General features: G+C 35.0%; 1 protein-coding gene across 1 annotated transcript; it reads left to right on the forward strand.

Moving 5' to 3' along the window:
- Positions 1–616: 616 nt before the first annotated feature.
- On the forward strand, positions 617–2,024 carry LOC130818948 (histone H2AX). Its single transcript, XM_057685231.1, has 2 exons — positions 617–920; positions 1,550–2,024. The coding sequence occupies exons 1-2, from the start codon at positions 714–716 to the stop codon at positions 1,772–1,774; spliced, it is 432 nt and encodes a 143-aa protein (XP_057541214.1). The 5' UTR covers positions 617–713; the 3' UTR covers positions 1,775–2,024.
- The last annotated feature ends 13,478 nt before the right edge of the window (positions 2,025–15,502 follow it).

The raw sequence follows: 15,502 nt of genomic DNA on the forward strand, positions 1-15,502 counted from the left end.
CTTGTGTTTCGTAAAGGTAACCTCTTGTAGCTTTTATTTCACCATAAGCATTAAAAAAATACTTATCAAAAGAAAGTTAGTAAAAATATGAGGACCGCAACTAATAAAAAAATATTTTTATAATGTTAGTGAAAAATATGTATGACCATAAGAAATATAAAAATGTTAAAATAAAACTCGTTGAAGATATGTAAGGACCATAAACATTATAAAAAAACATTAAAACGAGAATACATATGGTTACTTTTGTCCAAAATTTGTGATATAATAAATTGGTTTTTTATGTAAAGAACTGATAAAACATCCTAATGGAAAAATGAAACTTCTCTAATGAATGGAGAAGGGAGTATTTTTCAATTAAAATAATAATTATTTTTATAAAGTATTTAAATTGATAAACTCTAAAATAACGGAGTAGCATGAACACATACTTTTTCAACTTAAAAATGCCATTCAGAAAGCGGGAACATATAAAAAGGCTTTTGAAATGATTTCAACTTTTTCTAGGCGACACTAAATTTTCCCGCGAACACAAATGCCACGCTGGCAATCCGGGACATTCCATATAGACCAATTAAAATCCACGATCTCTTCTTATAAAAACAAGAACACCCTTGTATCTCTTGTGAAAAACCCTCGCCTTTTTCTCTTCTCTCACCAACCTCCTCTTTTTTCCCACACTCTCTCTCCTAGGGTTCAGGTAAAAAACAACAATGAGTGGCAAAGATGGTTCTGGATCTACCAAAGGAGGACGCGGAAAACCTAAATCTTCGAAATCGGTTTCTAGATCTTCCAAGGCTGGTCTTCAGTTTCCTGTTGGTAGAATCGCAAGGTTTTTGAAGGCTGGAAAATATGCGGAGCGTGTTGGTGCTGGTGCTCCTGTTTATCTCTCTGCTGTTCTCGAGTATCTCGCTGCTGAGGTATTTGACAATTTATTGATGTTCTTCAGTTATTTTTCAGTCGATTAGTTTGAGTTAGGCTATGGTTTTTGGCTGTTTGAGATTGACATAATTTGTTGTTTTTGGTGAATTGGTATGTTTTTAACGATTTTTAGGGTTTGAAGGTTTATGTCATATTTAGTTAGTAGCTCGGATGGTTTGATTGAGATATAGATTGTCTAATCTTACAGTATGTTAATTAAGCTTTGAGTCTTTGACGCATAATTTCAGAATCGAATACACGGTTTGATTTGATTTGCTGTGACTCTGAGTGTTTGGTTTGATTGAAATTGGAGTGTGATCATCAAAATGTCGTTGATTATTTGGATGATTTGACAGGATTTTTATGGTTTAAAGTCTAAATAATGTTTAATGAGTAGTTTTGATGGTTTAATTGGGGAGCATGTTAGTAAGTTTTAACGCTTGATTTCGGAATCCTTTTATTTGAGGCCTTCGAGACTCCTCAAATTAATATTTGATTGTGATCAATAGTCTTTATTAAGGTCTCTAGGGATATTTAATAAATTGAAATTCGAAATTTGAGTGAGAATCAGGATTTCTAGGATTTTATGAGCAAATATTCTAATTCTAAAACTGAAAATGGTGTATAGGTGTTGGAGCTGGCTGGAAATGCAGCGAGAGACAACAAGAAGAATAGAATAGTACCGCGTCACATTCAATTAGCAGTAAGGAACGATGAAGAGTTGAGCAAGTTATTGGGGCAAGTAACAATTGCCAATGGCGGTGTGTTGCCGAATATTCATCAGACTCTTTTGCCTAAGAAGCAAGGTGGTGGTGGTAAAGGAGATATTGGTTCTGCTTCTCAGGAATTCTAGAATATTCTCGGATGTACTTAAAAAAATGATGATTAAGATTAGTTTAATGGGGTTCTAGCTCGATCTCTTTCTTTGAATCTTGTTTCATATATATTTACATCCTGCAAGGAAATATAGAATAGAATGAACTCCATTAGTGATGGAACTGTGTAATTTTGATCTCGGATTTTGGTTTTTAAATGGAATTCTGTGATTTTACGGTTGCATTTAAAATAATTTATTTCAGTAACTGATGTTTATTTCAGAGAAATATTCATGTCTTAAATGCAATTTTATTCTATAAATTCTACTTCATAGTAATAATTACATTAACTCGTAAATGAGTATACACATTGTCTGGTTTTGTGAATATGATATCAATTGTAATAATTACGGTTGCATTAATTACATTGATAAGCTCTTTTGGTTATAAACTGGTAAGGGATGTTGATGTAAATATGATATTAAACTTTAAATTATTCATGCTTAATTCAAAATTTGTATAAAAATTATTATTCAAAATAATTTTTCTTAAATTCAATCTAGTTATGGTGAACAATTATCTGTCTTTATTAAGGACAAGAGTCGGGTATAAATATTAAAAAATGACCGCTTTGGAGGAGCGGTGAACCTTAACAACAAAGGAATATCCACTTGATCCTTTGTGCAAATTTTGGCTTTCTTCGAGGTACCAGCTTTACCTTAGTTTTATCTGAAGAGTCAATAGTAGCCTTTTGATGTGGTGACTTATTGGTTGTGAAGTCGGTTAATTAGTGCAAAATTCACTTTTGTCGTATTTTTCAAAAGCTCTTCTATTTCCGATATTTAACCTTCGCTATCTTTTTTATTTTATCATCATCTTCAAATAAAATTACGCATTTGCTCTTATAATTTGAAAAAATTACAATTTTACCACTGCACTTAAAATTTCCTATATATACCACAATCTCACTAATAATTTTCTTATCACACTTAAAAAACAAACTTACATAAGTAAATTTTTGGAGCAAAAACTAAGAAGTTTAATCCGCAAACAATTAATCGAGGTAATTTTTCTTTCGAATTTTATTATTTGAAAATTATATAAAAAAAATAAACGAGTCACACAGATCTGGGCGACTAGACCTCGGTTCAGTCGCAAAAAAACCGCGATTGGACCCCGGTTCAGTCGCACTATTTTGTGCGACTGAACCGGGGTCCAACCGCGGTTTTTTCTGCGACTGAACCGGGGTCTGGTCGCCAGATCTGTGCAACTCAATTTTTTTTTCATTTTTTTATGAATAATAATTATTATTTTAATTATATTATTATTATTGTTATTATTATTATTATTATTATTATTATTATTATTATTATTATTATTTTTACTGTTATTATTATTATTTTTATTATTGTTGTTGTGATTGTTATTATTTTTATTATTAAATTTTTATTTTTGTTTTAATTATTAATTTGTTATTTTAAATATGTTTGTTATAATTATTATTATTAACTTTTTTATATTCTTTTGAATATTATTTTTATTGTTATTGTTGGTGTTGTTGTTGTTATTGTCAATGTTATTAAATTTTCCTTTGATTTTATTTTTAATTATTGTTTTTGTTATTAGTGTTATAATTATTGTTATTGTTTGTGTTATTACTGTTATGATTATTATTAATGTTATTTTTTTTGTTAATATTGTTATTATTATCATTATTATTATTATGATTATTGTGAATTTAGAAAATTAATTACAATAATATTATTAATAATCCTAATAATAAATATGTTGTAACATTATGTTTGTTGATAATGATTAGATAAATTATGTTGTTGCTAATTAATTATTGTTTTTTTTATGTGGTTAAACGTAATGTTTGATTATCTTCATTTATTATTAATATTTACTTAAATTATCAAAAATTGTAGTAAATGGCTGTTAATCAAGGAAGAGAAAAGGGTTTTTTTAGAAACTTGTTGAGCGGTAATAGTTCTAGGCCTACCTTACTCAGAGGGGACCCGCATGAGAGGGAGGTAACGGGTTCAGCTAGGAGGCCTAGGCAGGAAGAGGCTGCCAGATACAGTATTGCCCAACGGTCGACTGCGTTGGACCTAGTGCGAACCCCTCTTGAGGACCAGGCTAGTAGCATCCAGAGTAGTTGGGGTTTCAAGTGATGATGATAATGTTGCTGATGATGTTGAATACAAAGCTCTTGATTTTCGCCCAGTGGACTGGACTATTGTCCGGGGGCGCGACGGGAGATTTGCACGTGGCGGCCCTAGTTCTTCAGCCGCCTCTGAGCGCACTGGACGCAGTTTCGTCGATAATGAGTCGGCCCGAGAGAGCAGGCGCTCAAAGTCCGCTAACACGGACTGATTAGTCATATCGCCCCAGCCCAGGGGGCCGACAGATACCCGATTGATCCCTAGCTATGGTGGGCGCATAGCGAAACTTATTTTCGACGGCTCCGAGCGTACACCTCCGGTTCTGGAATGCCGTAGTAGGAAGAGGCCGTTGAAGGCCATCATCGGACTGAGGGATATGACCGATGGACATATGTAAATAACATGCACACGACAATCCATGGGTGTGTTGAAGTACACAACCGCATTTGTTAAATACAAAATCACCCAGTTCTAACATACGGTTATACTCAAGTTGGAGCTGCTCCAAGGCATAGATAGATACGTGGCGATATAAAGGTCTAAAGAAATGCTGTCGCATCGACCTTGCTACAAAATTCATGGATTCCTGTAGCGCTTGTCGGATCCTAGCATGCTGATTTGTAATCTGTGCGTGTGCCCTTTTAAAAAGGGTATCGAATGAGCTATTACCGCTACCAAGGTAATACTTGAAAGATGAGTGTTGGCTTTCAACTCTGCTGCTAGTCTGGTTACCCATGTGCAAACAATCATTCGTCCACGCACGCACAAATTTCTCTCTAGGTGGAATCCATGTTCCAGCCAGATACCGAATGACCTTGTTCTTAACCGACCACGTAGTCACGATCGCTTGCCATCTCTGTTCAAATTCCCCGATTGTAGAACTTTCAACCAAGGGGTTCTATCTATCCTGCCTGATTATTTGCCCTTGTTGATTTTTTTTCCCGCCACACAACTTGTCCACCATGTTCTCAACGTCGTTTGCAATATGCCTAATGCATAACAAATAACGTACATCTACATTAAACACAACATTGAACGTAATTAAGACATATTCAATAGATAGAACGACATTAATTAATCAACAAAACCTTTTTACCTGGGAAGACGTCACGAATAGCTACAGATAAACCTTCGTCTCGATCGGTTACAATGACGCTAGGAGTCTGAGCAGGGCCGAAAATATCTCTCAATCCCTGCAACATCCAAGAATACGACACAGCCTCCTCATCTCGCATCAAACAGAACGCAACCAAGAAGTTGTGATTGGTTGGCGTCATTCCGATCACTTCACATAGTGGCCACTTTTGTTTGTTCTTTTTGTACGTTGTATCTATCAGCACAACATACGGCCACGTACATATCATTTGGATAGAGGTAGGATTTGCAACTAATAGCCTGCTTAGTTCCCCTTTGCTATCCAAGTCTGTCCAGACCACGTAATTAAGTTTTGTGGCCATATAAAGACAGTGTTGAAGGGGAGTCCTACCCTCCATCTCTTCTCTCCTTATTGATTGCCTAATATTATATATCTGATTCATGCTAGTAAAAATACCAGGAAAATTTTCTCTAATAGAAGTCATAATAAAGGCCGGTTGTATTTCGGTTGCACTAAGCTGTCGAATGTGCTCTCGAATATCTACATTGATCCTATTCGCCCTTACATGACTATCTCTGTACACTAAGAACGGGTGGTTATGTTTTCCTTTTTCACCAGGACACACCCTTACCGTCCAAGGTCTTTCTCTTGGTTTACGACTACTTGCTACAATCAAAAATTTACACCCGCAACTTCTACTTTTAGAACCAGGTCGGGCAGTATTATCTAAATTGTGTACATCACCCCTAATATTACCATAGCGATGACATCTTAAATACACACTAACTCTAGAACGTTCTTCTTTTGTTTTATAAGAAGCACGTGTAAATTGAAAACCAATTGCTATTGCTATCGCATCGGCCCAACTATGTAACTCATCTAAGGAAATAAATTCCCTATCCGTAACAAAGCTACCGGAGTAATCTACGTTGTCTCCGAAGTTTTCAAACTCCTGCAAATTTTAAATATAAATAATATAAATTAATTACATTAATAATGAAAATATAAATAATAATAATAACAAAAATTAATAAAAATACTAATACTAAAAAAACTTTAATAATAATAATAATAATAATAATAATAATAATAATAATAATAATAATAATAATAATAATAATAATAATAATAATAATAATAATAATAATAATAATAATAATAATGACAATAATAATAATAATAATAATAATAATAATAATAATAATAATAATAATAATAATAATAATAACAATAATAAAAAAATTACGACAAATAAAATTAATAATAATTATAATAACAAATAAAAAAATAATAATGTAAATAAAAAAAAAAAAAAAGAATCGCACGAAACTGGGCGACTGAACCATGGTTCAGTCGCACAAAACTGGGTGACTGGACCATGGTTCAGTCGCCCAGTTTGGTGTGATTCTTTTTTTTTTAAACACATTTCCAATGATTCAAATCGAAAAATTTACGTACCAGATTCGATTCATAATCGCTTTCGTTAGCCATAGTTAATCGATTACAAGTAACAACTTGTTTAAAATCGTACAACAATTTTAGAGAGTTTTTAGAGAGATAGTACTGTGTTTGAATTCGTACTTCATACAAGAACGCGTCTGAAAATTCGATATATATAGACAAATCTTCGGGATTAAAGTATTAACAGTGTTATTAAATGTGATTTACATTTGTTAATTAAGTTTTAAGTCCAGTGGCAATTTTGTAATTTTTTAAACTTCAGGGGCAAATTCGTAATTTCAAAGGGAGTGGCAATAAAATGAAAAGGAGTGGCGAAATTTAATAACTGCCTTTCTATTTAATTGGATAAAGTAGTCTAATGGTTTTCATGCAACCGGGTAAACTATTGTAGCTTTACTATTCATTAATTCATTACTACCATGAATATAGTGGAACGTCTTTTACGGGATTTGGAAAGATTTCTTAGCCATTGCTTGTAGGATGTTATCTCAGCCCGCGTTATTACTTTGCGCTATTAAGATGTAAATCTTGAGATCCTAATTTAGACGCATTTAATTTGCCCCCTAAACCTTTGAAGTATGGTACAAAATTAATGGGCTTGTCTGAAAATCCTCTTATGTTTTGTGTGATTGCTCCTTTTTGTGGAGTTAGCCTTTACGTTGCGAGTCTTGTCTTAAGTCTAGGTTTTCGTTCTCCAAGGCAAACTCTATCTAGATAAAATCAATCTAGAAGAAATTTGACTGTCTATAAAAACTCTTATTTGTGACCTCTCCAGAGTCTAGAACATGTACCTGGAAGGCAATTATCTGAGATGAATCCTCTGGAATAATATGTCTAGGATAAACCCTTAAGAATGAAACATTTAAGATAAACCCTCAGAGACGAAACGTTTAGGATATACCCTTAGGGGCAAACCTTATCTAGGAGGTATTTTATCTGGTAAGAACCTTTTGGACGAACTTTAAGGGAATCATTTGTTAAAGTTGGCTTCTTTTGACACAAGTTGATCCAGATTGCTGGTTCACCACTTTCAACTGGGGTAGAATCCTCTCCCCGAATTACTTTGAGTGACGTGTCTTTAACTAACAGATTTGTCAACCCTAATGGTGATTCAACGTCCCTAGGGTAGTCTTTCATCATTATCTGCGCCTTGAGTACTGATTGCATTTAATGCAAACATACCATAATCCAACTTTTGATTTCGACGGTTGGGATTCTCAATAGAAGCCCTTTAAGGTGGGGCATTGATTCTATAAAGTATCTTTCCAAACTCTTTTGCAAGAACATTAACTTTACACAAATTTCTACGTCGATATGACAAATGATATTGACTGAAATCTCAATGACAATGGTTTTTAATTTTTTAGGCCACTTAGGTCACAACTCTTTTCCACGAGGTTGCTCGAGAGTTAGATGAGACGATTGATGAGCTAATTTTATTAACTCTTTTCCACAAGGTGCAAGGCACAATTTCTGCCGGAAGACTACTGTTACATAGACCGGAACAAGGCTATCATTTTAGGATTAGGGAACCCTTGATAGTGGCTGATGAGTATATTATCAACCAAGATCCTTATTCAGATATCTACATCCCTGTTGACATTCTCTACCACTAGTTCGATCTACACTTTCTTCTTTATCCTTTCTTCCAACATATTATATGCCACTATTGCATGAGAGCACATGGGATTTCCTACTAATCTTCAAGATGTTCAAGTTCGTCTTCAAGCTGGATGTGATAACGAATAAGCCTTACGACACCTGCATTCCAGATCATTCTAGGGTAGCAGATTACATTGACCTCAACGATCTTAAACATTACTTGGACAAAACTATGTGGGTCAAAGTAAGGTAACGCTAAACGGATCTAAATCAACGTTGGAGATAAAAAATTTCACTCAATGTGAGAGACACACCTTTTTGTACAAACGTACAAGGGGATGGAACGCTTTCCATAACACTAGCCACCTCACGCTGGGGTGATAAGGCTGGACATGGTCCTAGTTGTGGTTGATATGCTCGATTATCTAGAGCAAGACATGCTTTAAGGCCTTGTTCCTTGCTTTTTTATCTTGTTGCAAGACTTATAACTTCTTTTTCCCTTTTTTTTTCCAGAGGATGTTGTTGGCCGCGTAGCTGGAAAAAGTTAGGCATTCCTCCAAGAGCAAAATACTAAAGGTCAGTTCTAAAGGCTCCAATGGGTGACACACTGACACTTTTCAGTCTGCATATTAGTGGTGGGGCTTATGCTCTAAGGAGCCCCTCCTAGTGAAAGGTTATATTGCGGGTCTTAGCTTTAAGTACTATGCAAACTCCGCAGGCTTACAAAAGACAACGCCAAATATTAGAAGGTGGACTATGTCCTTGCTAACTCTAATTTTTGTCGCCTGGGACGTAGTCCAATTCCAGAGGCATCAGCTATGTATATAGACCCTTAGAGTTAATGTTGGAGGGGATTGGTCAAAATGATAGTAAACCAAAGGGGGTTTGCACTAGGAGAGCCAAATCAATAAAAGTTTCCCCCAAGCCAACACATAAAAAACTAAGCTTAATAAACTAAAAACTGAAAACTAGAGCATTAGGGCATCTAGGGCACTAAAAGCACAAAAAAAATGAAATTAACTAATGCCTATTTATATTCTAAGGTTGCTTGGGGAACAATCTCCCCAAAAATAACTGACTTCTTATAATAGAATAAAGCTAAAATACACTAAACCACTAAAATAGTGAAAGAAAACCATCAGCTTGTGGATATCAGTAGTTGGAGACGAGTCGTAGCTTTTAGGCGACGACTCGTTGCTTTACTTTTGACTAGCGAACTTTAAATAACCGTCATTGCTTACTCGGTTGTTGAAATTGGATATATAATATACCGTTGGAAAACTCTTGAAGTATACTTTCCAATGTTGCAAACCTTTCATTAATAAGACCTTTCTATCAAAACATATGATCAAAAGAGTGATCATGTATCAAATTTCACCTTAAAACTTTTGTATTTTAAACACTTTTCTACTCTTTTGCCCATCTTCATTGTAAACATCTTCAAACGAGCAATAATCTCCTTAGTAATCTCTATCATCATTAAAACCAAAAGAATAATGCTTAAACGATCAAAACTGCTCAAAATCATCATGAATAACCAAAATGGGTAAAGTAGCATAGATCTTCAAAATAAGCATGAAATTACTAACAATAACCATCATTAAGGAGTTTAAAATGATATAAATAAGTGCAAATAATTGCACTTATCAATGCCCCTTATTTCTATAGCCCTTAGGCAGTCGGCAACCCCAGATAGCCTAAGAAACGACTGTGGTCAAGTCTGATAGACAAGTTGTTGATACAATGATTGTCTAGAATTGAAAAGGTGATGATCTTCTTCTCTTTGTGGTTCGCTTGTCTTATTGATATATAGGAACCCCTTAACATTCGATCTCTTCTAAGGGTGTGAGAGATTTTATACTAGCCACCATGGGAGGTGTTCCTATTGAAGATGAATTTCCTTCTTTTCCTATTTTTTCCTTTTTTTAAAAAAATTTGCTAAAACTTTTTGTTTCCTCATACGGGTGACCCCTAAGAGCAAGAAGTTGTTGCCAAGAAGGAAACTTCTAGAGAGCCTGCTGGGCCATCTCTGGCTCTAGAGGAGGTGGTCCTAGTCAGAGACGTGGGGGATGGGTTTGATGATGAAGTTTAAATTCCCCTTGTTAGGAAACAATGCATTAAGCCTTAAGGGTTCTGAATCAAGGAGATATTGAGAATCTTATCCTATTCGCTTCTCCGAATCGTCCAAATGTTGAGTTTTATACAATCCAAGTAGATATAGATGACCATCAATTCCTACTTCAAATATCATGAACACCTACTTTGTATTCAACAAACACTTATTTTTCATATTATATACACCTACTTTACATGATATAAAACCCTACTTCAAATACGAAAACCCATACTACACATACTATAAACCCCTACTTCACATATATTACACCTACTTCATATATTAAAAACACCTAATCCACATATTAAAAACCCCTACCTTAAATATCAAAATCACATACTTTGTATTCTGCAAACACCTACTTTGCATAAGATAAAAACACCTACATTGCATGTGATAAAATCCTACTTTACATAATATAAAATCCTACTTTACATAATATAAAATCCTACTTCACTTATTAAAAACCTTACTACACATCATAAACCTCTACTTCACATATTAAAAATCTCTACGTCACATATCCTCAGGCATGGCCACGGTCCGGGTTGGTCCGGTTCCGTTCCGGTTCCGGTTCCACCCGGTTCCGGTTCCATTTGGAACCTGTCGCGAACGGTTCCGGTTCCGGGCGGTTCCAAACGGTTCCTTGGCGGTTCATGAGGCGGTTCCGGCGGTTCCAACTCACGGGACGGGCGGGTCGGACCATCGGTTCCATTTTTATTTTTTCTTTAAATATTTATATAATAAAAAAATCCTATAATATTGCGGACGTACCTTTGATGATTACTTGATTATTAGCGAAATTCATTGCATGTCAATCCTATTCGTCTTCGTCATCATCATGTGGTTGGATAGATGCTTCCGCTGACTCTCCTCCTGACGATGATGCAGATGTATCCATCATCATCCATGGATCATCATCGTCGTCTTGATCATCATCATTCCTTAGTCCTTGTGTTCGAATCTCCGCTTGATCCCAATCTTTCTTGCAAACACATATTTGAATACTCTGTGGAGCAAGACGAGATCTCTTTTCGTCCAAAACTTTTCTACCTGCACTAAAAGCAGACTCCGACGCAATTGTTGACGCGGGAATTGCAAGGATATCCTTTGCAATTCTCGATAAAATGGGAAATTTTACAGATTTTTCTTTCCACCACTCTAAAATATTATAGCTACCTTGGTCTATTTCAAAGTGGTGTTTAAGATAACGATCTAGTTCTAAATATGAGGTCGAGGAAGAAGATGATCCTACAAAACTATCATCTTGACTCATTATATTAGCTATTACCGAATTATAGTAAGAGGGACGTGCCAAAACGCTAGCACGCTAGACGTATCGCGTTTTGGGTTATATACACTAGCGTAATAATCATAGAGTTCTGCTAAATATTTTTTACATGTTCCTACATAATTATGTACATCAGTAGGCGGGAGATCTAACGATTGGTAGTAAAATCCTATTACTTTAGTAAGGACCTCAGTTTTAAAACATGGGTCCAAAATGGTTGCGATTCCATAAATATAAGGAAATTCGGTAAAATATGCCTTCCATTTTTCCATCATATCTGCAAGAATCGGCTTCAAATATGGGTTAGTATCATCATGCGTATATTTAAGGAGATGATAAAAAATAGTAATACACTCACTTATTACTAAGTGAACGTTCGGTTCATAAACATATGAAAAAATCTTAGTCGTGTGGTCATACGCTTCTAATATATTATGTACACCTATAGCTAATTCCCAAGTGTCATCAGCTATGTAACTATCTGAACACTCACTATATAGTTGTGTTACAACTGGATGATAAGCAATCGCCTTTCTTAATAAATCGTTGGTTGAGCCCCAACGTGTAGGAGTATCTAATGACCAATACACTTTTTTAAGTTGATATTGGTCACATAATTGTTTATATCGTCTCTTTATCTTTCCAATCCTAAGCCACTTCATTATATCCCTAATTGGTTCTAATAAATCGCTTAATTGTTATATGCCAGCTTGGCAAGATAAGTTAACTATATGCGCACAACAATGTATGTGTAATAAGCTACCCCCAAGGATAAAACTAAATGCAGGTTCGTTATACAAAAGTTCTAGACGTTTAATGTTCGCGGTTGCATTATCAGTTGAACAACAAAATATCTTATCTAATAAGTTCCATTCTCTACATATCTCTACTAATCTATATTTTATGTTTTCACCGGTATGTCTTTCTGGCATTGTCTCAAAAGCAATTATTCTTTTTTGAATAATCCAATTTTGATCTATCCAATGTGCTGTTACACACATATAAGATTCTAAATGTGGGGGAGCAGACCAAATGTCAGTTGTTATGCTAACCCTACCATTAAAAGATTTAAACATTTCAACTAATTCATAGCGCATTGATTCATATAATTTAATTGTGCGTCTTTTAAGAGTGCTCCTAGGGATTGCTCTATATTGTGGTTGCAAAGTTTTTCTAGCGTAACGCTCGTGTGCCCTACTTTCACCGTGGTTAAAAGGCAATTCATCATAAATTACATACCTAGAAAATTCATCAATCATATCATTACGATTATATCTAAAAGGCATACCTGTGCTGGGAATGTCCCACTGTGTCTGTCGGCTTCCAGTTCCACTTGTGGTCCCGCTGCCGCTTGCTGCATGAGTTTCTTTTGTGATTCCATGCTTCTTTGCCAAATGTTTGTTAAAGGATCCCGTACCACCACCTAACACGTATTCACAAAACACAATAAATAAATTTTTATAAAATATGAATATATAAAGTATGTATAAAAAACTTAAAAAGTATTTACCTCTGGCGAAATTGTATGAAACTAAGGGCTTTACTCCTTGACTTTCACAAATTTGACAAGTGCATAAGAAAATATCTGGATTCTCGGTTGGTTCTTTTGTGAAATACGACCACACATGTGAAACAGCTCTACCACTAGGAGGTGGCATTGCCGGAAAAGGTTGTCTTACTGGTTCATCTTCATCTAAATAAATAATTTAAAATTATAAAACTATAATTAAATAAATAAATAATTTAAAATTTAATTAATTTGAAGAATAAAATTATAAAACTAACCGATAGTTTGGAAATTGACTCGTTTACCACGAGCTTGTCTTTGTTGTTGTTGTTCTCCTTGTTCTTCATGTGATCTTGTTGATGACTGTCGAGATATATGTATCCCAATAGGGGTCGTTGGTTCCTCTTCTTGTTCTTCTTCTTCATCAATTTGTATTTCTCTTTTCACTTTTTCTGCATAATTATGTAATTCTGGGTCGTACCCTTCTGGATAATTTGGTTCATATTTATAATTACTAATGGAAGGTGTTGTTGATACCGACGGCGACGGAGTAGAAGTGGCCTTTCTTTTGGAGGAGCTGAAACCTCCCAATGATTTTGCCACTTTAGTAACTTTTTTTGAGGCTTTTTTCAAAAATGAAGACATGATTGGTAATATTGAAATAATAATAGAATTAAGAAATAAATAAATAATTAATAGACTAATTATGTAATTAACTAAATTAAGAAATAATTAAAAGACTAATTATGTAATTAACAGAATAATTGCGTAATTAAAGAATTAAGTAGAGAGAGTAAGTAGAGAGAGTAGAAGAAGAGATAAGTTGTGAATGAAAATGATTGAAAGTGATGAGTATTTATAGGGGAAAATGCAACGGCTCTCTAACGGCTAGTTTTGGCGGTTCCGGTTCCATAGAACCGTTGAGCCGGTTCAACCGGACCGGTCCCGGTGCCGGTTCCATGGAACCGTTGGGCCGGTTCACCCGGATCGGTTCCGGTTCCAAACCGCGGTTTTTTAGGTCCGGTTCATGAAGTATTTTTCCGGCGGTTTCACGGTTCCGCGGTTCGGGGCGGTTCGGAACCTGTCGCAAACGGTTCCGGTTCCAAGCGGTTCGGGACCGGTTCGGTTCCGGGTAACCCGCCCCGTGGCCATGCCTACATATCCTGAACACCTACTTCAAGTATCATAAACATCTATTTTACATACTAAAATTCCTATTTCACGTATCATAAACACCTACTTCACATAATTAAAACTCCTTATTTCACATATTATAAACACCTATTTCTTATACCATAAACGCCCACTTCAGATATCAAAAACCCGCACTTTACATATTAAAGACCCCTACTTCACATATTCTAAATACCTACTTCTGATATCAAAAACATCTACTTTACATATAAAAATCCCAACTTTATGTATCACAAACACCTACTACACATACTAAAAACCCATACTTCATATGTCATAAACATACACTTTACATAATAAAAAGGGAAAATTGTCATTAATAATACAACCTATGCTAGATTCGCTGAAAATAAACCCACTTATTGTTTATTTTTCAATAAACTCACCTAATGTGGTATCTTGCTCATAGCATTTCATTATTACCTGCAACCGGTTAGATTTGCAAAAAGTGAGTTTGCCTCTAGCACCTCTACCTATATTAAGTCATTCTCTCTCTCTTCCATCCACATGAACTTATTCTCTCTTCCACCCAATATTATAAGAGCCGGGAAACACCACAACAACATTGAAATACAAAGGAAAGAATAAGGCCTTAAGGGTCACAATTACCCCTTTTTCTTGATCATAATTTTGTTTTAATGCCAAATTGGTGACCCAAAAAGAGAGATTGAGGGCAGTTTTCAACAACCGATGTCTATTATTAGTGGCTTCAATGTGGGTTGAATCATGTGCATGGGTTCAATATTTGTTTGGAAGTATATCCCCGGTAATACAAAGCACTGTGCGTTATTGTCAGAAGCAAATTTCTTAGGTGGGTGTGACTAGAAACTTGGGTGATTGTATAGGGGTATTTGATTGTTTGTTGAGGTTTTACATAATGTTATTGGTATGGATTTCTTTGGCTAATTATTTCCAACAAATGGAATTATTTACCCTTGTGGGTAAGTTCTTAAATTTCTTTAAGCTTAGTATAAGTATAATTATATGTTTGTGTTGCAATTTATTGTTATTAGCATAATAATGTTGTTGAAGAATAATTAGATGCCTTGAAAGACTTCACCTTCAAAAAGTTGAAAGTTCAAAAAGGTGGAAGATTGAGTTCATGTAAATGGTGGAAGATGAAGTACTTTAGAATGGTGGTAACTCTTAATGTCAAAAAAAAAGTTGGTAATCCTTTGTTATTGGTTATTCACCTGCTCGGAGCGCTATGAGCAAGGTTTCTATAGTTGGGTTTATTAAAAAATAAATAATAGATGAGTTTATTTTCAGCAGATTGAGCATATGTTGTATTATTAATGACAATTTCCCCTAATAAAAATCCCTACTTAATTTAC

This window comes from Amaranthus tricolor, chromosome 7, assembly GCF_026212465.1.
Source record: "Amaranthus tricolor cultivar Red isolate AtriRed21 chromosome 7, ASM2621246v1, whole genome shotgun sequence".
In the NCBI taxonomy this organism is placed as follows: domain Eukaryota; kingdom Viridiplantae; phylum Streptophyta; class Magnoliopsida; order Caryophyllales; family Amaranthaceae; genus Amaranthus; species Amaranthus tricolor.